This window comes from Wolffia australiana, chromosome 10, assembly GCF_029677425.1.
Source record: "Wolffia australiana isolate 7733 chromosome 10, ASM2967742v1".
NCBI lineage: Eukaryota > Viridiplantae > Streptophyta > Magnoliopsida > Alismatales > Araceae > Wolffia > Wolffia australiana.
Window position 1 is genome coordinate 2,311,186 of NC_135844.1, and position 27,403 is coordinate 2,338,588.

At 37.3% G+C, this 27,403-nt stretch overlaps 2 protein-coding genes across 15 annotated transcripts; both read left to right on the top strand.

The window, feature by feature from the left end:
* Window positions 1-7,593: 7,593 nt before the first annotated feature.
* LOC144708731 (putative clathrin assembly protein At5g35200) lies at window positions 7,594-13,346 on the top strand. 10 transcript variants are annotated; one of them, XM_078582160.1, is made up of 19 exons: window positions 7,594-8,527; window positions 8,634-8,738; window positions 9,060-9,192; window positions 9,401-9,482; window positions 9,557-9,688; window positions 9,791-9,860; window positions 9,959-10,056; window positions 10,539-10,680; window positions 10,748-10,848; window positions 11,100-11,186; window positions 11,575-11,625; window positions 11,699-11,764; window positions 11,836-11,901; window positions 11,982-12,062; window positions 12,152-12,229; window positions 12,329-12,433; window positions 12,496-12,571; window positions 12,676-12,767; window positions 12,864-13,346. In XM_078582160.1, the coding sequence occupies exons 5-19, from the start codon at window positions 9,584-9,586 to the stop codon at window positions 13,098-13,100; spliced, it is 1,455 nt and encodes a 484-aa protein (XP_078438286.1). In that variant the 5' UTR covers window positions 7,594-8,527; window positions 8,634-8,738; window positions 9,060-9,192; window positions 9,401-9,482; window positions 9,557-9,583; the 3' UTR covers window positions 13,101-13,346. The 10 variants fall into 10 exon arrangements, with proteins under 10 accessions (XP_078438286.1, XP_078438290.1, XP_078438287.1 ...); XM_078582164.1 differs by having other exon boundaries at window positions 9,569-9,688; XM_078582161.1 differs by lacking the exon at window positions 9,401-9,482 and having other exon boundaries at window positions 9,569-9,688.
* A 3,309-nt stretch (window positions 13,347-16,655) lies between these two features.
* Window positions 16,656-24,050, top strand: LOC144708889 (Protein kinase superfamily protein). 5 transcript variants are annotated; one of them, XM_078582338.1, is made up of 20 exons: window positions 16,656-17,386; window positions 17,889-18,143; window positions 18,697-18,821; window positions 18,907-18,951; window positions 19,027-19,108; window positions 19,175-19,243; window positions 19,339-19,509; window positions 19,585-19,650; window positions 19,746-19,814; window positions 19,889-20,023; window positions 20,324-20,394; window positions 21,152-21,295; window positions 21,379-21,491; window positions 21,562-21,665; window positions 22,150-22,191; window positions 22,259-22,345; window positions 22,430-22,478; window positions 22,579-22,625; window positions 23,741-23,802; window positions 23,878-24,050. In XM_078582338.1, the coding sequence occupies exons 1-20, from the start codon at window positions 17,228-17,230 to the stop codon at window positions 23,930-23,932; spliced, it is 1,950 nt and encodes a 649-aa protein (XP_078438464.1). In that variant the 5' UTR covers window positions 16,656-17,227; the 3' UTR covers window positions 23,933-24,050. The 5 variants fall into 5 exon arrangements, with proteins under 5 accessions (XP_078438464.1, XP_078438465.1, XP_078438466.1 ...); XM_078582339.1 differs by having other exon boundaries at window positions 21,562-21,632; XM_078582340.1 differs by lacking the exon at window positions 22,150-22,191.
* The last annotated feature ends 3,353 nt before the right edge of the window (window positions 24,051-27,403 follow it).

Below are 27,403 nucleotides of genomic sequence, written 5' to 3' on the forward strand. Positions count from 1 at the left end.
GCGGGTGTTCGCCCACGCTTGACTCTGCGACCACGACATCTGCACTCAACCAGGGCCATTCAACGCCCGGAACGCCCAGCATCGTCCTCGTCCAATGGGCTAATCAACGCCCGGATTCGCCCAGCTCCGTCACGATCAGAATTTCCCGCAACCTCTTCACGCACTACGGTGCCGAGGTACGCCTGAACTCTTTGGTGTCGAAGTGTTCCTCGTTCAGTGTTTTCTCGAGAAGTTTCCACCGCCGTCAGAATTAGATTTGGTTTGAATTTTCTACTTCTTCTCCCTCTTTCTCGAGTGTTTCCTCGCGACGCAAATTCGGGTATTGATTTCAGTGCTTAGGCATCGTTGCGGTGGGGGAAGACAGTACTCCCGCCCTCGAAAGGGTCGGAGCTGCACCACCAGATTTTCATCGGTTTTAAATCCGAATCTGGTCGTGAATTTCTGTGGATTGTTTTATCCCTCACACACCCATCCTACCCTTAGCCTGTACATCCTTTCGTTCTGCCCTTCCTCGCCTACCCCGTAGTCGTCCTACGTCACTATGAGGTCAATAACTATGTTGAGGTAGATCAAATATCATTTAATTTATGCATCTCATTTTCGAGTCAACCATAAATAGAATTTTTCAACATGAAACTTGTGAAAAATAAAACAAGATTTCTATATTTTTTTTTCATATTTTCCTAAAAAGTATACAAGAATGTAGGTCGTGCACATTAGATCAAACATCTACAAGCTAACAGTTGACTATGCAACCTAGTCTTTATTTTATAATATTTATTTTCTTATTTACCTGGACCATGTGGTGTAATTTTATAGAGGTCAGAGGTTCTCTAGAAGTCCCAAAATACCCTTCCATGGAGTTGTAATGGTAAGAGAAAGAAATGGGCAGCAAAGGTAAGACTTCTCACTTTAATTCAAAAGTTGTGTGTATTTAATGCTGCCACCTACACTCACTTAAGGAAAAAAATCCCTTTCTTTTTTGCCCTAATTTTGAAATTGAAAGGTCTCTTCTCAAGCACTCTTTCTGCAAGCAAGATCTCCCAAGAAAGATAGAGAATGCCTTCAAGCATTTGCTCCCATCGTGATCATCTTTCACAAGGCAACCAAGGGAGGAGGAAGAATCAAGGATTCATTCTCTATTCACATAATATTGAATAAGAATTTATTTCAGTTAACATAATATATATATAAAAGTGTGATTCGCGTATAGGCCACATAAATCCATCAATGTATATAATACATGGAGATTCATAGTGGTGCTTATAATGATTTCAATGATGACAAATATTGATTGTGGTGAAGCATCTTCTTAAATGTGTTTGCATCTAAGCCAATAGGTGTGTACATTACATTTACAAACTAATGAAACAAGCTATTTAATCTCAATATCATAAATAACTCTGTAACAGTATTATAACATATTTTAAAAGATGAATTTTTTATTGGAAAAACTATGATAATATTTCAGATAAAACTTAATAGAGTATACTATACAAAAAATGTTTCGATTAATGTAAATTTTATCTAATTTGGTAATATTACATGAGGAAAGCCTTATTTGACCTTTCATCAGGCTAGGAGCTTCCACGTATAACAGTGGAGGCTGAAAAAAATAATGAGATGAACTTTTCTTAGATGTGGAAATCTTGCTGAACGAGGTTAGGAGATGATCTTACATTGATTAATCATGGTCACATTGGCTTTTCATTTGTATTTCCCTCTTGTACACAAGGCCAAAGGATGACTCTGAGTTTATCCAAAGCATTTGGTAGTCACGTATCTCCCATCCTATTCTATAGATTCTTATAAAGATATAGTATATAGTCACTAAGTCCTAAACACTTCATCTATTAATTCTGAATACATTTGATACATAAACCCATTCCTTTGGAAAGTCATTCCCAGACGTCAACCAAAACAACTTTACCTTCCAGAAAAATCATAGTGCTTATAAGTCCTTAACATTCTATGCTCAGATTATTCATGATCCGGATAAGATGCATTGGACCCATCTTTCTCTTTGTTTCCCGCATCACCATCCTTTCTCTCTCATTTTATCAACCTCTTTCCATCTTTATGACCTTCTTTCTATCTCTCGATCATCTCTATCTCTATTTCTTTTTTCTCTACTCTCTCCTCTCTCTCTCTTCTCTCTCTCTCTCCCTCTCTATCTCTCTCCTCTCTCTTCTCTCTGTCTACCTCTCTTCTCTCTCTCCCTCTCTATCCCTCTCCTCTGTCTACCTCTCTTCTCTCTCTCTCTTTCTCTCTCCCTCCCTCTCTATCTCTTCTCTCTCTTCTCTCTGTCTACCTCTCTTCTCTCTCTCTTTCTCTCTCCCTTCCTCTCTCTCTTCTCTCTCTCTACCTCTCTTCTCTCTCTATCTCTCTTCTCTGTCGCATTCTCTCTCCCTCTCTCCCTCTCTCTTCTCTCTATCTCTCTTCTCTGTCTCATTCTCTCTCTCTCTCTCCCTCCCTCTCTCTCCTCTCTCTCTATCTCTCTTCTCTGTCTCTTTCTCCCTCTCTCTCTCTCCCTCTCTCTCTCTTCTCTCTATCTCTCTCTTCTCTCTCCCTCTATCTCTCTCTCTTTATCTCTCTCCCTCTCTACCTTTTTCTCTCTAGTCTACCTCTCACTCTCGGTATTTATCCCTATCGACCATCTTCGCATCTTTTTCACCCTTCTCTTTCTCCGTCTTCCTCCAGTAAATCGCTCTAAAATTTCCACTCTCCTTTTCCTTTCTCTTACTTTCTCCCTTCCTCTACCACCGAAAGTAACAGAGTTTCCTTCAACCACGTTGACACATGACACAAAACGAAAACCCACTTCGACTGAGGAGAATTAAAACTATTACAACTTTACCTCAACCTTATTCCCGGCTCATTATTCATACTAGTATTTCATGCAATGACATTAACGTAGCTTAAGAGCGATAATCCAAGCAAAAGGCCCGGTTCAATTGCCTCGGCCACAGCCCTCTCCATAGCCACCACCTCCACCAGACCCGGCAAAAGAACCTGCACTTGAACCACCATTTGAACCAGCGTATGAGCCAGAAGCTGAGCCAGACGCTGAACCAGAGGCTGAGCCAGACGCTGAACCAGAGGCTGAGCCCAGACCCAGACCAAGACCCAGACCAAGGCCCAGACCCAGATCCTTTCTAGCAACCCTGCTCTCCACCATGGAAGAAGAAAAGAGAATGAAGAGGAAAAGGAAGAAAGAAGACTTAAGATGGGTCATTTCTGATTTGCTGGCAGCAGAAGATAAGGTAGAGTGAAGGGGAAGCTGGGCTATTTATGGGCTCTCTTGCAGTCTAAATTGGTGCCAGGTTGGGAGAATTAGGGTTTGGGAGGACGAAGGTAGTGGTTGAGAGTGAATGGTATGCTTTGTAAGTGGTGTTGGTGATGATTGGGTCTAGACTTAGGGGGAATCCTTACACTGTAAGTGGGGAAAAAAAAGGTGTAGGGGCCATGGATTCTTTTTGGAAGCTTTTGGGAAAGAGCACATGAAGGGTTTCACTCATCTACAGAGCAAACATTCGACTATCTTTTTGTCCCCTAGTTATTTAAATGTGGTCCATGTGGTGATAGTAAGGACCTTCTTCAGCATAATTATCATGGGTGACTAAATTTGAGAACATAAAATGTAGATTTAATAGCAAATAAATCATTGTGTTAATAACATATATCTGAGTCCATGGCAAGCCTTCTACCAAAGTCTATAATGAGTTAGTGAGTCTAAGAAATCTTCAGTCTTGGGAACAATGGAAACTGTGAAGGAAATATTTAGGCAAGAGGAGATAACGTTATCTTCTTTGATTCGGATTGGCTTGACCTCTACATATTAATTAAACCCCACAGTTTTTGTCTTAATTGAATCTCTTTATTGGTATTCATGTCATAGCTCGTAATCTAAAATAGTGCATACCATCGTTCATTAGGGAAATACAAGTTAACAGTTCCATTTTTTAGCTTCATTCGAGAGATGAACTTTGAAGACCAATGACTTTTTTGAGAGACTGATTCATTATTTCAGAGATACTCTTGCTATAAACTCCTAGTATTGGTAGTTAAGTTTAGGAGGAGGCTCTCTCACATCTCATCAATACATAATAATATAATGCAGTTGTATGTTGAACTTGAAGAAGTAATTGGTTCCCAACAAGGGGCAGGAGAACTTAGAAGCGATGAATTATTCACTCGCATAAAATGTGTTCATGTATGCATGAATGTCCCTAAAATAATGTTTATCTTTTGCCAATTCTTTAATCCTTTTGGGCGTACCATCTTCCAGAGAGTACCTTTTTTTTTTACCCTTGAGTTATTGTTTTATTTACTGTATCTCCAAATGCTCAAATCTCTCATGTCTCCAATCTTACCAATTTTCATCATGTCAGGCCCTTACAATTATTTTGATGATAATAATCAGGTTTAGCGGTATACACGGATGAACCTAGGAAATTCGTTCAAATATCCTGCAATACGACCTACAATGTAAAGTCAACTTATATGAAAATTACTGCTATTGATTTGAATATAAAACCTGTTACAATGATAATAAATCAACTTCTTAAGTTAGATTCAAACTCAGTCCGTAAGTATCTCACTCAATAGTTCCTGATATGATGTTCTTATTCATGCTATATGATATTTGCGCCTCTGATGGTATTGCCCAAGTATTAATCATTCTGTTTTTCACTTTGTAAATGATATATTTTTCCTAACTTACAATTGGTATACATAAACAAAATCCTGTAAATTACGTTCAAATGATATATTTATAACACGAAGAGTAACACCATATCAAGAACTATTAAGATGTATAACTCAGAACGTCCGAAATATTTATTACTATCCCTTTCTTTGTACACACGTGCAACTTGGGCACTCATTCATTCATAAATTTAGAATGACATTTTAAACGATGAGAAAGCATTGCTATTGCTCAAATATTAAATAAAAATATCATGACATACGTTTATCATTTAAGATAATAATTATACTAAATATGAACGCAGTATACAATTTCATTTGGGCCGTGTTCTAAGATGAGCGTCACACATTCATCGTCATACAAATGATACCAATTATTTACAAAGTAAATGGAAAAGAAAGCATTGTGAACACAAAATAGGCATGACCCAAGACACACCCTGATCATTATGGGTATTGGACCCCTCTCTGTTTTAAATAATTGAAACTAAACATTATGTCTCAAAAACTTCAATGTTTAAATGTTTTTTAAAAAATCAACTACCGTATATTTAATGATTTAATAAAAATTATTTTAGTAGATACTAATTTATGGTACCAACTTGAACTAAATTAAAGGTTCGAGCATTCCCCTTGTCATTTTGATTGGTGCAATGATTAGATCAATACTGAGATTCATAAGCTTTAAGTACTAAATTTTAACAAAACATAAAGGTTTGGACTACTGAGCATATTGTTAAAAGTCGAATGTCTTCATTAGCATGGAGATCTTGGGTGATTACTTCATAAAATTCACTTTTAAATAATTTATTTCTTTATTGTTTGGAATAGTGAGGTGTTCTAGACATGTAGAATATACAATAGTGGGACACGATTTGGCATAAGCAAAACTGCATTCATGGACAGCTGGTCATTTTATAGAGGTCTTCAGGCATTGAAGCACAAAGTTTCTATGAAAACACAATCAGAGGAAATTTGAGTATAGTTCTTAGTCTTTAATATTTGACAAACCCCTTCTAATGAAATTCAACACCTATTATGAGTCATCCTTTAAAGTATACATTTACTTCAAGTATGCATTTTGTCTCACATCTGTCTTGTTCAAACTGATTAGGTTCAATATTTTGTGGATATGAAGGATAAATATTGTCATTTCATGCCCTCTGAAAGCACTATATATTTTATAATATACAGGTCCTGACATCTCCTATGTAAGAATCAGAATAAGGTAGGCCCACAGATGTTATGGGTATGTATAAATAATTAGAATTAATTAAATTTAAATATGTACCAATAAATGATATACTTAACAGAATGTTGCATTCCAGTTATTGGGATATGAAAGAGAAAAAATAATGTTGACACTAGTAAAGAGGGGAGAAAAAAAATACAATTGAACAAGTTTACAAAACCTAAACTATTTTCAAATTTTTAACCACATTAAATTATGATGTCATAAAAAAATTACCAATTTCCTACAATAAAATATCATAAACTACCTTGATTGGTCATATATCAAGATCAAGAAAAATATACACTTAGGATTATACTAAATTGTTAGATAATTAAACCAAACTAAAATAGTATGTATTTGGTATCTTTCAGTCATTTCGGTGTGACATATGTTTCTGATAATCCTGTTGGGTAATGAATGCCACAGTCAGAACATCTTCATGAAGCCCTGAAAAATGTCTCCAGAATAGCTGAACCTTTTATTGATGTCATTGCCTTCCCTACCATTTTTTTTCCTAGTTCTTTGAATGTATAGTCAACCATTGCTAAAAATGGTGAACATGTACCAGATTTCACGGATATGATAATCATCCAAGAGAATTGGGATATTTCTTTAGCTTTATTTTTCAGACCTCATCTGAATATTTTACTGTAGTTTATCACTTCTGTCTTCCATGTGGAAAAAATCAGCATCGATGTCATTTTCTCGGGAGAGACTTGCGCTGACTCGTGGATTGAAAAAGAGGTTAAAGTTTTTTGGTTTCATTAGCGCCCAAGGAAACACAAGAAGCAAATGATATGTGTCTAATGCTCAGGGACAGATGACAAATAGGACAGGATGTAATGGCAATTTGCTGCGCACTCGTCAGACATCCACCATAGTCTCCAGTTTCCTTCCATTTTAATCTGAGGGCTAAGACAGTACATATATCAAGAGCTTTAAAAAAAAAGAAGAGAAAACAGACAGGAGATGATTATAAACCTATTGTAAATCACCAGCACCCAATGAGGGAACGGATGAAGGAACCAAATAAAAAACAGATGACAGAACCAATGACATAAAGGATAACAGAATACACCAAACACGGTTGTAAACCTAGTGTAAATCACCAGCACCCAGTAACGGAACGGAAAAGAGATCCAATGGCAGAACAAAATACGAAACATACCCAGGATGGTTGTAAACCTAGAGTAAATCACCAACATCCAAACACAGAACGGATGAGACCGAACAGAGTAGACCAAACAGGGTTGTAAACCTAGTGTATATCACCAGAACCCAATAACGGAACGGAAAAGAGATCCAATGGCAGAACAAAATTCGAAACATACCCAGGGTGGTTGTAAACCTAGAGTAAATCACCAACACCCAAACACAGACTAGACGAGACAGAACAGAATAGACCAAGGATGATTTAAAAGCTAGTGTTAATCACTTGCACCTAGGAAAGAGTGGAATGGGATGTGACAAGAGGCATGAAGTCTTTCATTCTGCTGTCCATTCCAAGGTCAAGAAGGGTGCCTAATGAGAGTAAGGGGTGGAATAGATGACTAATTGCCATTTATCCCTTAAGTAATTGACAAAAATACCTTTTATTTGAGGAGAATTCCTCTCTCTCTCTCTCCTCTCTCTCTTTCTCTCTCCTCTATCTCTTTCTCTCCGGTCTCCCCTCTATCTCTTTCTCTCGCCGTTATCTCTTTCTCTCCCCTCTCTCCTCTATCTCTTTCTCTCGCCGTTATCTCTTTCTCTCTCCTCTCTATTTCTTTCTCGTCTCTATTTCTCTCTATCTCTCCTCTTCTCTCTCTCTCTCTCTGCTCTCTGCTCTTTATTTCTCTGTCTCTCCACTTATCTCTCTTTCTCTCCTCTTCTCTCTCTCCTCTCTCCTCTCTATTTCTCCGTCTCTCTAGTCTCCACTTATCCCTCTTTATCTCTCCTCTTCTCTCTCTCTCCTCTCTGTTCTCTATTTCTCTGTCTCTCCACTTATCTCTCTTTCTCTCCTCTTCTCTCTCTCCTCTCTCTCAATTTCCCTCTGTCTCTCCACTTATTTCTCTTTCTCTCTCCTCTCTATTTCTCTCTATCTCTTCACTTCTCTCTCTTTCTCTCTCCTCTATCTACTTCTTTCTCTCCTCTCTCCTCTCTCTTTCTCTCTGTCTCTCCTCTTCTCTCTCCTCTCTCTCCTCTCTCTTTCTCTCTGTTTCTCCTCATTCTCTCCTCTCTCTTTCTCTCTGTTTCTCCTCTTTCTCTCTCCTCTCTTTTTCTCTCTGTCTCTCCTTTTCTCTCTCCTCTCTCTCTCTCCTCTTCTCTCTTCGTTCCTCTCTCTCTCTCTCTATCTCTCCTCATCTCTTTTTTCTCTCTTCTCTCCCCTCTCTTCGTTCCTCTTTCTTTCTCTCTCCTCTCTCTTTCTCTCTGTCTCTCCTCTTCTCGCTCTTTCTCTCTCCTCTCTCTTTCGCTATGTTTCTCCATTCTCTCTTTCCCTTACGTTCGTCATGGTCTCTTCTCGGGGATCTTCCGATGAAAGCGGAGAAGGGATGGCGAGGAGATACGCGAGCGATGGGGAGCATCGGAGAACAGATTCAGGAGAAGGAGGTTCAATCACGCATGGCATTCTCTTCAAACCATGATCTCGTTGGTTTTCAACGATCCTTCCCCCAGATGAATGCTAATTCCCTCAAGATTGCTTCTTTCTGCTTAGTTTTAACAGTTCCTGAGCGAATTGAGAATTCGACGTGCGAGTGGTAAATATTATCAGTTGGCTGGAGATTGGTTCATTCCCATTGTCTTCGGCCTTGAATTTCCGGTATTACCCACCTGTGATTTATTTGATATTAGTTTTTTGATAACGACTCTTTTTTTTCCAACTTCATGATTTATTTTATATTATTCCGTTTTGAAATCGCCATTTCAATATTTTATGAATCAAATGTTAAAAAACATGTTAATATGATAAAAGTTTAGATCACCCACCAGATTGTTTTGAGTGTTTACCGACAATAATGATTTAAGCATGTTCGTACCTGCCCCTCTGTGATCGATGAATCTGATGAAAGATGGCGTTCTGAGATAAACAAGTGCTATTTTAGTGAGAAAAACTTACAATTTTTTTTTCTTCTTGTCGCAGGCGTCCTCACCATAAAGCTCGCGTTTAGAAATAGTTGAGAATTCCAAAAGCGTGTGGTAGATATAATCAGTTCGACGAAGATTAGTTGTTCATTCCAATTGTTGTCGGCCTTGAATGTGCAGTGCCCCCTCTTGTGAGTTATTTGATGTTATTATTTTTAGTTATTTTCCAATAATTACTCTCTTTTCTCCCACCTTCTGAATGCTCATGGCTACATGTCCTAATTGTGAAATCTGTATTTCATTATTTCAGTTTGAAATTAGATGAATAACATGTTTTTATCCAGAAAAAAATGTTTAAAAGGACGTTTAAAAGCGATTTATGTTTTGATCACCAACCAGATGTACCCGGTAAAAATTCTGTATTTCTACCTGCTTCTCTATGAGGGATGAATATGAAGAAAGATGAGCGTTTCGGGAGAAAGTACTATTTTACCCAGAAAAAAATATTCTTGTTTTTTCGCCACTGGGAGACGATAAATCCTGAAATAAATACAGATGTTGTCATAGGAAAGATTGAGGAAAATGATGTCAGGCAGTGGTAGCACCCAACAAAGCTTGAGAAAAGCTCTTGGAACTCTTAAAGATTCTACAAAAGTAGGATTGGCCAAAGTGAACAGTGAATACAAGGTTCACACTCTATCTAATGTTGTGCTTAAATCTCTCTCTCAAAGATCATTCTTTAAAACTTTATTTTAATCTGAAAAACAACTCTTAATTTTTTCTTTCAAGGATGTTGACATCGCTATTGTCAAGGCCACAAACCATGAGGAGAAGATATCGAAGGAGAAGCATATCCGTAGTGAGACTTGGCTACTTTTTTCTATTTTCTTCTTGTGATCATATTTTTTCTCGTGCGACATTATGTGGCTGACCAAGTGTTTGATGTTATTTTGACAGCAATTTTTAGCGCTGTTTCAGCTTCAAGATCTCAGGCCGACATTCAATATTGCATTAGTTCACTCGCTAGACGTCTCGGAAAGACTCATAACTGGGCAGTAGGTTTTTATACTCCCAGTTATGATACATTTTTATTTATCCATTTATTTCTGGGTTTTTAGATTTAAGATTTTCCATGATTTCTTTTAGGTTCTTGTCCATCAGAAGCAAGAACCCATTTCCTGCCTATTTATTACCTTAGATTTCAGTGGTGCGTTTACCCTGAATTATATTCAAATGGAATATGCCAGACATATTCTCATAGCGCTGAAAACCATTCTTATCGTTTTTTTCTCAGATATTTTAACTGCTACAATAATAATGTAAAATTTCTATAATAATCGCAAAACTGAAGGACAGGTATTTTTGGCACGAAAATGTACGTTACCTAAGTTTCTGAATAATTTCAGTGATAATGGTAGAATTTGGTGATAATAGTCACTGTGCCATTCTTATATAAAAAAATTGAGTTTTGCATGCTATTTTTACTTTTATACTTTACTTTTCAATATCCGAAATTTATGCCACTCAATCTAATTAGGTTGCCTTGAAAATATTGATTGCCATACACCGTGCTTTGAGAGAAGCTGATCCTGCATTCAGAGGGGAGCTCATCGGCTACATCAGCAACAGAGGACATGTGCTAAATCTGTCCCATTTTAGGGATGATTCCAGCCCAAATGGTAATTTTCTTCATATCCCTCCCTCCTTAAAAAATAATATATGTTTCTAACTCCCCCTTTTTATTAGCCTGGGAATACTCTGCTTGGATTCGTACTTATGCACTGTACTTGGAAGAACGGCTTGAATGCTTTCGGGTCATCACATATGATGTTGAGACAGAAGAATGCGTAAGTGCCAATCTGTTGATCGTCATCTAAGATGACATGATATATTTATAATTTTTTCATTTATTTGATAACTTTCCATTAATTGAGAAACTTTGAAAGAAAGGTTGGGACTCATCACCTCAGACTTCATCATTGTGGGTTCCTCACATGAAAATAGATGAATTTTTTTCTACACATTTATAACTTTCTAGTCATTGGAAACTCATTACAGAATGTTTGGAATTCTACATTTGGTATCGTTTTGATTCCAGAACAGGATGGGTGAGCTTAAAACTGGTGATCTCCTGGAGCATTTAGCTGCCTTTCAGCAGCTTCTTTTCCGGCTTCTGGAGTGCCAGGTATATGCAACTCTTTTGACTAAACTAATGATTCATCACTTTCTCTGACCCAGCTTAGGGGTATTTGGGTCATTTTAATTTTAGGGTAGTTTCCCTTTAAATGTGTTGCACTTCCTTAAGGAACACCAGACAAGAAATTGAATTGGATGTGATGTCCATCCTGAAGTGGCTTAGTCATTTTTGGCCATTTAGTCATTTTTCTGCAAATTTTAAAATCTATTTGACCGAAAAAATATATAATCATTGCCAGCATATCTAACCTTAATCGGGAAGCCCCTTGGGGTTAAATATAAATTATATTTTTTTTCCTATATTTTTCATATTTCTATATCTTTCTTTTCGTGAGACTTGCTGTGTGAAGAATATCAGTTAGTTCTTTACTTTTCAGCCAGATGGAGCAGCTAAGTTTAACAGCGTGATCCAATATGCTTTTTCCATTGTAAGTGGAGACTGTCTCGACCCAATTTTACCATTTTCTATTTTTTTTTTACTCGTGATCTTCACCTTTTCAGGTTGGAAGTGAGTGTGTAAAACTATATGCTGCTATTGATAGTGCAACTATCCTCATGGTCAACAGGGTAGGTAAAAATAGCATATTGTAGCATATTTAACTTAGCTTTAACAATAAAGTGAAATTGGATATTTGCAGTTTTTTGACATGCAGCCTCATGACGCCGTTAGAGCTCTTGAAATTTATCGAAAGGCTGGTCAACAGGTATCATGAACATTAATTATTGACATTTATGTGTGTTTGATGTTTATTAGATCATTCTTATTGCATTTGAACCTTTGCAGGCTGGGAGACTGTCCGATTTTTATGAATTCTGTAATGGTCTGAATCTATGGAAATCAGAAAAAATCATAAGGGTTAAACAGGTGGTGTCATAATTAAATAACTATTTAAATTTAGCCATATTTGTTCCCAGTGTTTGATCTAATCACCACACATCTCTCTGCATGTTTAGCCACCCGAATCATTTGTAGCAGCGATGGAAGAGTACGTCAAAGAAGCCCCCAGATCAATGCCATCCCCTTTTAATGAGGTCGAAATTTTCTTACGGAAATTCATTATTCTCAATTTTTGTAAAACAATTAAAATTTAGATGCTGATTAAGTAGAAAAAACTATTTTTTTCCTCGAAGGGGGGTGATAGGGAAGAAAGTTTTCCCAGACATGAGCTCAAGAAGGTCAATGACAACAAAGCACGGCCTGTGTCGGTCCCTGACCTAGAAACAGTTGATCTTCTGGTATGGAGTTTAATTATGCTTTTGATTAGATCATATCACCATCTAATCTCTGCTTTTTTCAGGGATTAGATGATATCGACTGGGGTGCTGCTGAATTTGATGGCAGAAACTTCTCATCTCTTTATTTCTCTGCGGCTGGTAATACCATCTACATTTCAAGTCATTCAGTTAATGTAATACACCAAAATTAGAGTAATTTTCTGCAAAAGGTTCAAATAATTTCACGGAAAATTACTTTCTAGGAAATCCTCCAAACAGAAGCACAGTGATCCAAGAACCTGCAACAGGCGATGAAGACTGGAAGCTGGAGCTGGTTCCCATGGAAAGAAAAATGGTGATCCTGAATTTTTCAAACCCCAATTCCTTAACTTAAAACCGGACAGATTATGAAACATGATTTTAATATTCCATGAGCTTATGACCTTTCCAGTCTCCGGACAGTGGTGACAGTTCAGAAACGACAGAAATGACGACAAGTCCTTGTGAGAGCTCCGTGTTCAAGGAGATGGAGTCGTCCCATGCTGTTGAAGGGTCTTTGACGGCAGTTGATGAACTTGCTGGAGACAAACTGACAGTGGCAGCGGCGGCAACGGCAGCGGTTGTTGACCTCTCAAACCCGTTCGGAGATCCGATTGGGTCCATAACACAAAGAAATGGAAGCTTCTAGTGTCGTTAACGGGTCTTTAGGAGGAAGCTGATGTCTTTGCTAAAGATAAACTGGCCGCAGCGATGGGAGTGGAGGCAGAAGAAGTGATGGTAATTGACTCCATAAAATTCTTTGGAGTTGTGTGGCTCGATCTCCTGGTCAATGCCCAAATTATTTAACCAGATTCTGATTGATTTCCTGGTCAATGCCCAAATTATGGAAAATACATTAATTTTTAAAAGAAGAAAATTCTTTCATTGATTGCAACGTCAAACATTGCCAACTTTTTCTTTGACTTGTAGTGCTAACAAATGCTCTTTAATGGTGGATGCAGCTTTCATCAAAGTATTTGACTCCACAAATCCCTTAGGAGTACACTAATGATAGATTTTGCCTCCACAAACCCCTTGGATGCAGCTCTTATTAAAGTTTATATCCTTCCTGGTGCCTTATAGTGATAGATTTTGCCTCTGTCCTCTGTCTGCACTTTGCAAAATACTTCATTTTCAAGAAAGAAAATTATTTCGCTGAATGTCGAGCTCAAACATGTTGATTGTTGACTGATTTCCAGAGCCGATAGGCAGTTGCTAGTGTTTGCTTGTCCCGGCCCGATATTGGATGATGATATCAGGGCAGAAGCTGTACCAGATATTGGAAAAGAGGAAGCAAATATCTGGTTTTACTGATATATGGCTCTTGGATGATGATATTGGATTGGATACAAATTGATTTAGTGCTGATACCTGATATCATTCTCCATCCTGATATCAGCATCCATCTTCGTCTCAGAGGTTGAATGACTAAATCAGATTATCTTTTTCGGATATCCTACTTATAAATTGAAATATAATTTAAACAAATTTTCATCTAAAAATGGAGCATACAAATACATAATTAAGAATGGACATGCATTTCTTCTTTCTATGAATAGTATTAATCATTGGCAAGTTAGAGAATCAATGTTCAGTTTAGATATACAAGTTGAATTTGTAGGGATAGCATTGATGAAATTCAACAGCTAATTAATTTGCTTGACCCAGCCCAAAAGGTGTTGGATTTAGCAAACTCTAAGCCAGCTCTATTGTACATATGTTTTCTAAAGCGCAGCTGTTTTTACACCAAACATTTGTTTGGAATTATTTATAATATTTTTTCTTTAATTTTCTTCCAAATGGGACAATGATCCTTTATGAAAATAAACTGATATCAAGATCTCAGCTATCAATTTCGTTATACCAATTTTCAGTACAGATTTCAATATCTGATATTAGGATATTAGAATCCACCACACTACTGAATCTTTCACATCCATCCTGATATCCGGTATCTGACAAATATTCAATATCCATCTGATATCCAATACCCCCATCTGAAATCCTCTTGATTTCAGCCAGATATCAGTTATCAGACAACTATCGAATGGGTGAAGACAAACTGGAAATATTGACTTGGAATCACCATTTTCAGAATAAACTATCATTTTAAAAATATAAATGCCCTTTAAAATCAACCAAAAATTTTTAACAGATCCTGAGAATTGAAGAAATTCCTAGAAAATATTGGGCAGCATGTCACCTTAAATATTATTTTTACTTGAGAGAGATAATAAGAAACATATAACTTGGAGTCAAAATTAATTAATTTGGATTCTCTACTCACAGGGTTAAAATAAATTAAGTAACAAATGTTTCCGAGAGAGAGGTACTAAAATATAAAATTTTAAAGTAACCGAATATTATTCTACATAATGAACTTGTCATACTGAGTATACAATTCATATTTATGAATATAAGTAAACCAAAACTTGGAGTTAAATTTCTATGTTCATAAATTCAAAAATTTAAGTCATAAAGTAATAATGATCTATATAAAAAAATTTCTTGGGATAGAGATCTTAAGAAGTACACAAAGTATTATTCGAGACATGATTTTATATTTTATTTTATAATTTAGGAATATTAGCTTGAAGTAAACCAAGAAACAATGTTGATGTGATAGAAGCTTTAATTTTTTATAATTTTAAAAGTATCCCAACTTGCTTTGCCATAAAAAGAGTTTATAAATTGGAAAGTATCCATTTTGGGTTTATAAAAAAAATGCAAAGATAAGTTAATATTTGAACTTGATAGTATTCAAAAAACAATTTTATATTTTAATGTATGATTAATAAAATAATTTTCTTAAAGAAATCCAAGAAACAATGTTGCTAGGATAGATGAAGCAAAAAGTTATTAGTTTGAAAATATCCTAACTCGCTTTGTCATGATAAGGTTGGAAATTATAATTTGACATTTTAAAAATTAATTTTTAGGATTAAATTAGTTTACATTACAAATTTCACTTCTATGTATAATAATTTTCCTGTGATGCGTAATTCTTTATTTTCATAATAACTTCCTAACGCTATGTGGCCCTTAGGTCTCTTGGAATACCAATATTTGTGTCTTATATTTTTTAACTCATATATATTCTAACTGTTAGCTGAAAGCACAAACTCCACCTATCTCTAGAAAGGAAATGTATTTTTTAAATCATTATTGCACATTCTACTCAAGATATTCTATAAGTTTGTGGTGGGATTTCTTGGAGTTATTTCAATGGTTAAGTTCTGAAATCACCTTTGGACGTAGTTGTGCAGTTAGTTAGTGGTACGATTAGACATTTCAAACCACACTTCGCGCAGCCCATAAAGCATCCGCTCCATACAAATGGGCAGAGCACTTGTGCAATTCCAGGTGATTCTTTTTCATTCCTCCAACTCTCTCTTATATGTATAACATATACGTAATGTCATTGCTAATCTCTATCTTATCATCTCTCTGTTCATTATTCTGTTTCTCTCGCAGTTCTTAATTCACCCCTAGACACCAATTTCATTATCGACATCAGATGTTGATAATGGACATCATTATCTAGAGATGGACTTAATCGTGCAAAGTTCGATTTCTCAGTGGATACAAGCACAGTGCGAATTTTCAAACCACCCATCGCTATACTTCCGGATCGTCTGGGACGTGGACAATGGACGGGATGGGACGAACATCGTCCCGTCCAACGTCCGGAATCAGTGCAGGGACACGGACGGGACGATTTTTTTGTCCTGGGATGAAAAAACCATCCCGTCGGTGTCCCTGCACTAGTATAGTTCCGGGACGCGGATGATGGAGGGGACGCGATGAAGGTCGTCTCGTCTGACATCCGGAATCAGTGCAGGGACGCAGATGGGATGGTTTTTTTGTCCGAGACCTCCGGACGGGACGGTTTTTTTGTCCGAGTGGACGAAATCCGTCGCATCCGTTCGTCTCGGGGCGAAATAACTGTCCCGTCCGCATCCCTGCACTATACACATCGCACAACCCGCTACACAACTACACCACACACCGCCCAGAGGGTTTGGTGCAGTCAGAAATTCACACACTTTGGCTCAAGTTTTTGCGCCTTGCTGGCAAGCCAATGGGGAGAAAATGGTTTAATCCCATATGGAAAATATTAAAAAGTTTTAATCCCTATAAGTTTTTGGCGTATTCTTGTCACTCTCTGCCTATGCATGAACTTACTTTTGGCGGGAAATTCGAATATCGGCGTTCTGACGCGTCAAGGGAAGTACGTCTGCGTAACTGCCTATCGTCGCTACGTTCGTTACGTCGTCTCTCTCTGTCTCTTTCTCTCTCTATTTTCTCCCGCTCTCCCTGTGCCTATCTCTCTCTATCTCTATATATAAACGTCGATTTTGAATCGAAAGCTTCATAACAGACGACGCCGAACAGGAAAGAAGAGAGAGAGAGAGAGAGAGAGAGAGAGAGAGAGAGAGAGAGAGAGAGCTGGCGAAAACCGAGGAGAGAGGAGACCCGGCACCTTCGGCCTACTCTCTCTATCTCTCTCTAGATCTATCTTTCTATTTCTCAGGTTTGCGCTTGATCACGAGAAATCGACGGAGAAGATCGGAAAGAGCGGGCGTGATTCTCTCAAGGTCTGTCTCTCTCTCTCTCTCTTGAACTTCCTGATCACGAGAAAGCAAGAACGGCCGCGGATGATCGCGATCTTATCGTGTTGCGACGGAAAATTTTGTAGAATTCTTTCTTCGTGGCGTGATTTGATTATTGTGTTGGAGCATTAGGTTTTGCAGAGGCTTGTGGTTTGGTGGCGCAATGGAAAGGAGAAAGTATCCGATCCGCGCGGAGGATTATGAGCTGTGCGAGGAAGTTGGACAAGGAGTCAGCGCCTGCGTTTACAAGGCTCGATGTGTTCCGTTTGCGGAGATTGTGGCCATCAAGATCATCGATTTTGAGAGACAGAATAGCGATTTGGTATGTTTACTTGATCTTCCTTTATAGATACAGAAGGATTGCGATTTTAACCGTTTCGGCAATGACTGGAAGTAGAATCTTTATTTCTCGGAATATTCCTCAATGCAATGTTAACTGGCGAATTTTTCTGCTTTATGTGAATTACTGTATTTTTTTCTATAGAAATACGTGTTGGAGTTTTCTTATTTCTGTCGCTTCTGATTCTTTAATCACTCCTGATCGAAAATTTTCTTTCTAGAGGTACTACTCAGGCAATGTTCACTGGCCAATAGCTCTCCTTTAGTTAGAAGTTTTCTTCTGTTAGTTATCCAACTGAAGATCATCTTTTGCGCATTGTCTAGACATATTTTCATAATTTATTCAGAAAAACAAGAAATTCAGAACCTGTACATCTTTTTGACGCTGAGTTTGATAAAGTGACCAAATTTTTTTATATTAATCTTCATCGTTGCATCCTTATCTCTTCTCTATTTTCTTTTTATTCACTGTTCAATTTATGCAGAGTAATATCTCCAAGGAAGCCCAAACGCTGACTCTGATCGATCACCCAAATATTCTCAGTGCTCACTGTTCCTTCGTTAATGGTCATAATCTGTGGATAGTCATGCCATACATGGCCGGTGGTTCTTGTCTTCACATCATAAAGTCAGCTTATCAAGATGGTTTTGAAGAGGTAGTCATCGCGACTTTCTTACGCGAAACATTAAAAGGACTGGCATATCTTCACGAACATGGTCATATCCATCGAGATGTCAAGGCAAGTTCTGAACTGGTTCTTCTTTAATTTTTTTCTGTTCCTGGGTTCACTTTTTCATCACTCGAGAAATTTGGAAAATTTGTCCATCATTTCATTTTCTCGTCGGTAGTCTCGAGAATTTGATATTAAATTATTACCTAAGAGTTAAATTTTTTTGGATTTGATGGCATACTTTCTCAACTGACATTGGATTTTTTATCCGAAGGTATTCATGAAATTGTCGATCGATTACACTCCGAAATCACATTTGAAATGTGAAAACGGTTGTCGAAAAGGAAGTATTTTTAGATGTAGCTAGGCATTATAATTCAAGAAATTCAAAGTACCTCTGAAACGTAAAATTGCGGTTTAAAAAGTTATTTATTTAAGTTTTGTCCGAATATCTTTGAACAGGAAGTATATATAAATATTGTTCGACGTTTTCAGTCTAGATATTCGAGAACGTCCATTGGTATTTCTTCGAGTTTTCTCCATATGAACTCCCGAAAATACCTTGAAAATAGAAATTTTGGATCGAAAATTAAATTTATAAAATATTTTTCTTCTCCTCTAGGCTGGAAATATTTTATTAGATGGACGCGGCGGGGTTAAGTTAGGTGACTTCGGCGTATCTGCTTCTGTTTATGATTCCGGCGACAGGCAGCGGGAAAGGAACACATTTGTCGGCACACCATGCTGGTTAATATTAAGAAAAAATCACAAATAAATTTATTAACCCAAATCACTTTTATTTTATCTTTATGTCCTCATTGCTTTCAATCAGGATGGCGCCCGAGATTTTGGAGCAGCGGCGCGGTTATGATTTCAAGTAAGTTCACGAGAGTTTGCTCTGTTAGCCGACTTTTAGTTTTAGCCCCCATTACTTTCTTTTATTGTCCTCCAGGGCCGATATATGGTCTTTTGGTATAACTGCCCTCGAGCTTGCTCACGGCCACGCTCCCTTTTCTAAATTTCCTCCGATGAAGGTAATTCATAAAATTATAATTAAAACCATAAGATTTAAGTAAAACCATAATTTTAGCTTCTGCCAGGTATTACTCATGACATTGCAGAGTGAACCGCCAAGCCTTAACTACGAGACGGACAAGAAGTTTTCCAGGGTAATTCGATGCTAACTCAAATATTACTATCCTGACGCATTATTTTATTATTATTATTTGAAAGGAACTTGACGAATTATTATTGTTTTGTTTAGGCTTTTAAGCAAATGGTAGCCATTTGTTTGCTGAAAGACCCAAAGAAAAGACCGTCCGCGAATAAATTGCTGAAACACTCGTTCTTCAGGCAAGCTAAATCCAACGACTATATTCGCCGTACACTTCTAGACCATTTGCCTCCGCTGGGCGACCGCATACGCGCATTGAAGGTGAAAAAATGTTCTTGAGAATGAATATTCTTGCGATTTAATCATCAAACAAAAAAATATTAATTATTGTCACAGACGAAAGAGGAAGAGATGCTTGCCCAGAAGAAAATGCCCTACGGAGAAAGAGAGGAGCTGTCACAGGCTAGTCTTCAACCTCTCTCTTTTATTTTTTAAATTACAGAATTAAAGATATTAACAATTAATTTCTTTTTTTTGGGGGGTGGGGGATGTTTTAGAACGAGTACAAGAGAGGAATCAGCGGGTGGAGCTTTAACATTGACGACATAAAGGCTCAGGCTGCTCTGGTATGATCATTGTTATATCCTATAATATACTTTTTTTTTATACTATTGTAATATTTGGGGTTTATTTCATGTAGATCGGAAATGCGGATGAGATGATGGGGGGGAAAGAAGCATCCTCGTCGTCCAATTCCTTGTTTGAACTTGAGACCGTTCATGAGAACAGTTCGCCCCCCCGAATCTCTCCTTCGCCGAGTTTCTCTTTGAAAGAGGTGAGTGGACAACGGATGACGGTCTGAACGAACGGAACGGAGCTTAACAGGCTTTCGTTCCGTCATCCTTCACCGTGCTTTCTGTTTAAAACTTCACCAGTTGAACGGCGTTTGATGACGGAACGAACGTCGGTCAGTGGTTTCGTTCCGTTCATGTTCCAGGTTCTTGACGGATGACTGGGGACGGGTTAGATCCAGTCCCGTTCCGTTTGTCATCCGTTCAGGAGCCTCATTCGGCATTTTCTTCCAGAGCGGATGTTTTCTTAAGTTGTGAAATGAAAATAAACGGTTGGATCTCAGGGAAATGGCGAGATTACCCTCGGAAAGTCTCCCTCGTTGTCAATTCGAGGGGAACCCGCGCCTGTCTCGAGGTATTTTATATTTTCGGTACTTGAATTAATATGGAGTTGGACAAAAGTTGATATACAAATGATAAAAATGTCCGTAAGCCTTTTTATATTATGGTGAGATTTTATTGTTTGATTTTTCCGACTGCTTCTGTTATTCATGAATTATAATCAATTTTTCCTCAAATCAGGCATGAATACCTCTCGCAGTATATTTTTACCTCGGCACTTTCATTAATATGCATGAAGACAAAGTTTGGTGAAATACTCGGAAGAAAAAAAATCTTAGTTGGGGCACTTTTATTTTCATGATGGGAATTTTTTTTCTCATTTCTTTTTTAGACTTTTTACATTACGTTTATTCTCCGCAATGCCTGCCCTATTCAGGTAAAAGTACCTTTCATAAGGTCTGGTATTTTAACGGCACTGGCATTCATATACCGGTCGTCCAATATTGAGATAATCAAGATTAGAAAGTGTATCTATTGGCGTTTTTAATTGTTCAAAATCGGATCGCCCTCAATAATTTATAAATTAGTCCAAGGTCTATTTTCTAAAGTGTACGCCCAAATAAGGTAAAAATATACATTCATAAGGTACTCGCATTAATACGTAAGTAGACAAAGGTTGAGATTATATAACAGGTCTTTAATTATTGTGATTAGATTTTCATAATTTCCCTTCTGTCATTTCAAGAACTCTGATTATAAATCCTTAAATTGTACAGCTTACGTCATCCTGTTATTCTTAGTCGGATAAATATCCGTTTATTATTCATCAGGGAGAAAACAATTGGAACAGACGATGGATACTTGGCTGGAAACATAAAGATAGATCACACGAGCCAATCAGGCAAAATTTTAAACGAAACAAGCGAATCTGAAGCTCATGAAAAGCATCCGATCCGTGAACACAAAAAAGAAGGGTCGGAATATTTTTCAAAAAAATAATGCGACCTTATGGAACTTAAAAATTCTCAAAATTTTAATATTTCTTGGAAATTTTCAGGTCAAACCAGCAAAGTCAAAGCTCCAGGGTTGGCCCACTCAACGGTTTGAGTCACCCAGGGTGGAGCTTCAGAAGCACGTCTGAGCTGACGCCGAGAGGGACCAAGCTGCCAGGTCATCGTTGACTTTTTAGTCAACCATTGACCGCTTACTGACTTCATCTGTGTTGACTGTTTCATATCAGCATCGAATGGTGAAGAAGTGGCGGACGAAAAGTCAAAGTGCCCAGTGGTCCACCAGAGAGGCAGATTCAAGGTGACGTCACAGAATCTAGATGCGAACGACAGGGTAATTCAATCTCTACCCATCACGGTCTCGCCTTTAGTAGCAGAGGACGGATGATGGATCATCATCTGTCATCGTCGATGGCTGGATGGCAGGACGAAGACATTTCCCTCATTAGTCATCAGTCATGGGTCCGAGATGATGGACTATGACCGATGAGGTGAAGAGAGAGAATTGGCAGAGGGATAGAATTAAAATAAAGGGAGAGAGTGATAGGGTAAGAGAGAGGTGGTCAGGTGATCAGCTGGATAATCGAGGGGACGGCAGCGACATCATCTTGGATGAATGACTGAACGGGACTGATGACAGAATGGTGACGATGACTAAAAGTGGATGGATGACAGTTGAGATGAAATGTGGACGGCCTAATGGAAGACTGGACGGGCTGCCATTCAGTCCCGTCCTGTCTGTCGTCAACCGTCATTCCCCTTCTGTCTTCCATTTCGACCGTCCGATCTTAATCATGATAGAGCCGATGAATCTTCAGGCCTTGACGTCGCTGCTTCTCCAGAAGAGTCAAACCGGGCAGGTTTGACCCCATTGTCCCGTTGACTTATCTCACGTTGACCTGCCTAATCTTTGTTGCCATATGGCAGGTCCCACAAACGCCGGAGGGTAGTGAAGCCGGATGCCCGCTTAACCGACATCTGGCCTCGATTCTGCAGACCAACGTCGCTCAGAGAGTACGTTGGCCAGCCTATTTTATCCTATTATTCCCCATAATTTTACCTTTTTCTTCTTTTTTTCCTGTTTTTTAATTGCGGCAGGACCATATACTAGGCATGATGAAGCTCTTGAACCCCGGCGGTGTATCAAGTGCGCACAACACAATCTGATCTATACAGACTTTATAATTATGGCTTCGCGTTTTCAGCTCGATGAAGGTTTGATGCTTTCTTCTGACGTGTACCGGCAGGTTCGGGCCGCCCTGCGAATTTTCCCGACGTGGCAGAGCGAACCCTGGTGAGTATGAAATTCTTTTAAAAAAATTTACATATCCAATCTTTACTCCTACTTTTGTCTCTTTCTTTGAATCTATCTTTCTTCTGTCTCTTTTCCTATCTATCTTTCGAACGATACATCTATTCAATCTATCTACGTCTCTATCTCTCAATCTATATCTATCTTCTGTCTGTCTATGTTTTTGAAGCTTTTCTGGGTTCGACAAAGATCTTTATTCTAGCCCAGAATTTTTACATGTGAAGTGGTATAAATGAACTTCTCATGTGGTCAACCATCCTGAATTGCTCCCACCACATCACGCTTAACTTCAGAGTTTCCTATACATGTCTATAAATTTATTTATAGATCCATCTACTTCTGAATCTATCTATGTCCCCATTTACTTCTGAATCTACATATGTTTCCATCTACTTCTCAATCTATCCATGTCTCCATCGATATCTGAATCTATCTCTGTGTCTCCATCTACTTCTGAATTTATGTGTCCATTTATTTCTGAATCTATCTATGTGTCCATCTATTTCTGAATCTATGTATCCATCTATGTGTCCATCTATATCTGAATCTATCTCTATGTCTCCATCTACTTCTGAATCTATCTCAATGTCTCCATCTACTTCTAAATCTATCTCTATGTCTCCATCTACTTCTGAATCTATCTCAATGTCTCCATCTACTTCTAAATCTCTCTGTGTCTCCATCTACTTCTGAATCTATCTCTATGTCTCCATCTACTTCTAAATCTATCTCTATGTCTCCATCTACTTCTGAATCTATCTCTATGTCTCCATCTACTTCTGAATCTATCTCTATGTCTCCACCTATTTCTGGATCTATCTCTGTGTCTCCATCTATTTCTGAACCTATTTATGTCTACATCTATATCTGAATCTATCTCTATGTCGCCATCTACTTCTGAATCTATCTATGTCTCCATCAATCTGTCCATATATTTCCCGATATATATAAATATATATAGAGATATATATATATGTATACATATCTCTTTTATGCTTCCACTTATATGCATCTAAATATTTTCCCGTAGATTAATCTAGAGATAATACATGTTCAAATATCAATGTATATATAATGTTTGGGGGGGGGGTTGGCAGGCGGAGGGGGGGCAGGAGAGGGAGAAGCAGCTGGAGGTGGAGATCAGCGAGCTGCAGTCGAGGTGAGGGAGAGGATAATCTTGTTGTTGGTATTGGTAGCGGCGGCGGTGAACAAGGTTTTGGGTGTATTTGGGCAGGCTGCATTGGGCGCAGGAGGAGCTACAACGGCTGAGGACGAGGGACTCAAGGTAAGGAAAGAGGACACTGCTTGAGACGCCTTGGACTCTCTGAGTGAGAGTGTAACTCTCTCTCTGTTATTCTATTCTGTGTCTCTCTCTCAACATATATATATAAATATCTCTTTGCTCTCTCCCTCTCTCTTCTCCGTATTTATATCCCTCTTTCCTCTCTTTTTTCTCTTCTCTGGTCCTCTCTCTCTCTATTCCGCTTTCTTTTCTCTCTTCTCTGGCCTCCTCTCTCTCTGTAGTCCGTTCTCTTCTCTCTCTTCTCTGGTCCTCTCTCTCTCTATATTCCGTTCTCTTCTATCTAGATATGTATATTCCGCTGTCTTCTCTCTCTATTCCGCTCTCTTCTCTCTCCTTCTCTATTCTGCTCTCTTCTCTCTCTCTATCTAGTCCGCTCTCTCATCTCTCCACTCCACTCTCTCTTCTCTCTCTATATGGCCCGCTCTATCTTCTCTCTCTATATAGTCCGCTACTCCGCTCTCTCCTCTCTCTCTTTATGTTCCCCTCTCTCTTCTCTCTCTATACGCTCCCCTTTTCTCTCTCTTTAGTCTTTATATTCCTCTCTCTCTCCTCTCTCTATATGTTCCCCCTCTCTTCTCTCCCTTTATATTCCGTCCTCTCTCCTCTCTCTATATGTTCCTCCTCTCTTCTCTCGCCTTATATTCCGCTCTCTCTCCTCTCTCTATATGTTCCCCCCTCTTCTCTCTCTATATATTCCGCTCTCTCCTCTTTCTGTTTCCCTCTCTCTTCTGTCTCTACGTGTTCCCCTCTCTTTTCTCTCTATAATCTATATATGTTCCTCCTCTCCTCTCTCTGTACATGTTCCCCCCTCTTCTCCCTCTATATGCTCCCCTCTCTGTTCTCTCTCTATATATTCCGCTCTCTTTTCTCTCTCTATATATGTAGCTCTCGTTTCTCTCTCTAAATATATTCCGTTCTCTCTTTCTGTTCCGCTCTCTTGTCTCTCTTCTCTCTCCATATATTCCGCTCTCTTCTCTCCATATAATCCTCTCCCTAATCCGCTCTCTCTTTACACCGCATGTACAAGTTGTAGTGGCTGTTCTCATAAGCTTAACAACAATACTAACTTATCCTGGAAGAGCTGCATCGTGCCTCTGGCAAACATAGTATAGAGAAAATTCTAAACTTTGTTCTGAAAATGTCACTAATCATTTTAATCCTTAATAACATGCATTTATGATCATTTCAACAAAAATAAAAACATAAAATACACGAAATTCAAATCAAAATTAGCATGTTATTTCTGATTACCTGGAATGGTTTGCTACTTTTAACTGAAAATGAAATCTATTCCTAACGTTAATTCAAGATGATATCCTTTATAGTTATTCCATTTCATGCACGATTGAAGAATTTACAGGGAAATAAAGGAGAACATTATGAAATCTTAGAGAAAAATAAATAGCCAACTTCTAAGATGATTTAGGGGAGATTCACGCAATGATTCATAATGAATGAAACTTTCGATTATTCTCAGGTTCTCATGACCATGAGGATAACTTATTCTAATTTTTGGTGTAGTATTTTAAAATTATCATGCAAGCGGAAGACTCATTGAAAAAGTGGTACGGCCAAATTTCAAATGAAGGATTTTGATTTCCACACATCTTCAACAAGTGGTAAATTTCATCTTGAGAAAAATTAAATCTACATCAGCGTAAAAAGATGATGTAGAGACAGTTGAAGAGAAAACGAGAATCAGGAGAGAGGTAAAAGTGAAATATACTGAACCATTTTTTATAATTTATTGAATAATTAAACTATTTTCCATTGAAAAAGATTCAGTGATTATTTTGTATTGAGCATCCTAAAAAATATTTCTGGTTATAATTATATGCATATATGTGAGTGTTTGATTAACTAAATATATATAAATTAAGTCGGCCGAGTCAAAGGAGTTCAAGCATTGCCGCTTTGTGGGAAACTGTCAATGTCGAGAATGATAGAGCTTCACCATTTTTTTATATTCTTGGTATCCTTATTTCCAAATTTTTTTCTTAGGGGCATCACACAAACTTTGTTAGGGCTCTCATCAATACACTGGCCTGGATATCCGCGCGTAACATTAAGGATTAGGCTAAGCTGTGTAAAAATAACTGTCTACCCTATCCTCTATCTCATCCCCTTTAGAGATAGGCCATGTCCAATACTTGACCAGATTAGAATGAATAAAATTTAAAGAACCTAATTATATATATATATCAATAATTAAGTCATGCCTTAGCCACTTTAACTACAAATTAATTTGGATACTTATTTCTACTTTAATTAAAATCTTTTTTGAGCAGAGTTATAATTATTTCTACTTTAATATTATATTTTAAAATACTTGGTTTGAATCATATTTTTATTTTTGATGTATATGCATATATATATATATATATGTCATTTGAGCGTAATTTTGGGAGCATAAAAAATGTCTACATTTCCTCCCATCTGAGGATTTGATTTAAGAAATTCAGAAATATATATTAATTTCCTGAATTTTTTTCTTAGGAAAAGGTATATCCCGTTTACTGTATTATCTTTAAATATTTATTCTTGTGCATTTTCTAAGCATCCACAGCCTCTACATTTTTTAATTTAATTCATGAAATACTTTAGTAAAATCATGATAATTAAATGGATTGAAATATATAACTTTTTAGAACCCAGTATAGTACCTATTATCTTAGTTAACTATTGATAATTATTTTAAAATTATAGTTATAAATTATTTTACCCTTCTTTCTTAGATATACATCTAAACATCTTACTAACTTTTAAATTATAGTTATAACTTTGTACATATTTATCTTCTTTGTATTATCCATTTACTATTTAATTTCACCAAATAATTACAATAATTTTATCCACAATATTTTGAGTTTATTATTATTATATACAGAAATAAGATATAAAATAAAAATTTTAAATTTGAATTATTAATTTGATCTATATAATAATATTTATGGCAACTTATCTTAATAATGCTCTCATTAAATTTTAAATTAAATCTAATTACAAATTTCCATTTTACGGTAAATTTATATATTAAAATTAATTGACTAGAAACGAATAAATAAATTTAAATATTATATAAAAATTTTAAAATCTAAATATCTTATAATGAAAAAACATTAGAAAGAATTTTAAAATTAACAGAAAATACTTAGAAATAAAAATATTTCCTTATGTTAGCCATTTATTTTCCATTTTTATATTTAGTGTGGATGACCTACACTAACTTCTCCTTTTCTAGAGTTGATTGTCTTGGGTCTAGAACATGAAATAATTTCTTCAAAATCATGAAAAGTACCCACGGTCAGAGGACCCTTTGGACTGATGGGATTTTTTGGCTTTTCTTCACTCAATACAAAATCAATTGAGCATCAGAGTATAAAATTTAATGCGCATATGAAAACCAAAGCATTGATAGAAATGAACTCATCACCTTTACACGTACAGAATTTGTGAT

Coding starts and splice junctions, on each gene's coding strand:
- LOC144708889 (XM_078582338.1), top strand. CDS start 17,228: ATGGAAAGGAGAAAGTATCCGATCCGCGCGGAGGATTATGAGCTGTGC. Junction 20,395..21,151: donor GAACCCGCGCCTGTCTCGAG/GTATTTTATATT, acceptor ATTATTCATCAG/GGAGAAAACAATTGGAACAG. Junction 21,666..22,149: donor ATCTAGATGCGAACGACAGG/GTAATTCAATCT, acceptor ATGAATCTTCAG/GCCTTGACGTCGCTGCTTCT.
- LOC144708731 (XM_078582160.1), top strand. CDS start 9,584: ATGATGTCAGGCAGTGGTAGCACCCAACAAAGCTTGAGAAAAGCTCTT. Junction 10,849..11,099: donor ATGTTGAGACAGAAGAATGC/GTAAGTGCCAAT, acceptor TTTTGATTCCAG/AACAGGATGGGTGAGCTTAA. Junction 11,187..11,574: donor TCCGGCTTCTGGAGTGCCAG/GTATATGCAACT, acceptor TTTACTTTTCAG/CCAGATGGAGCAGCTAAGTT.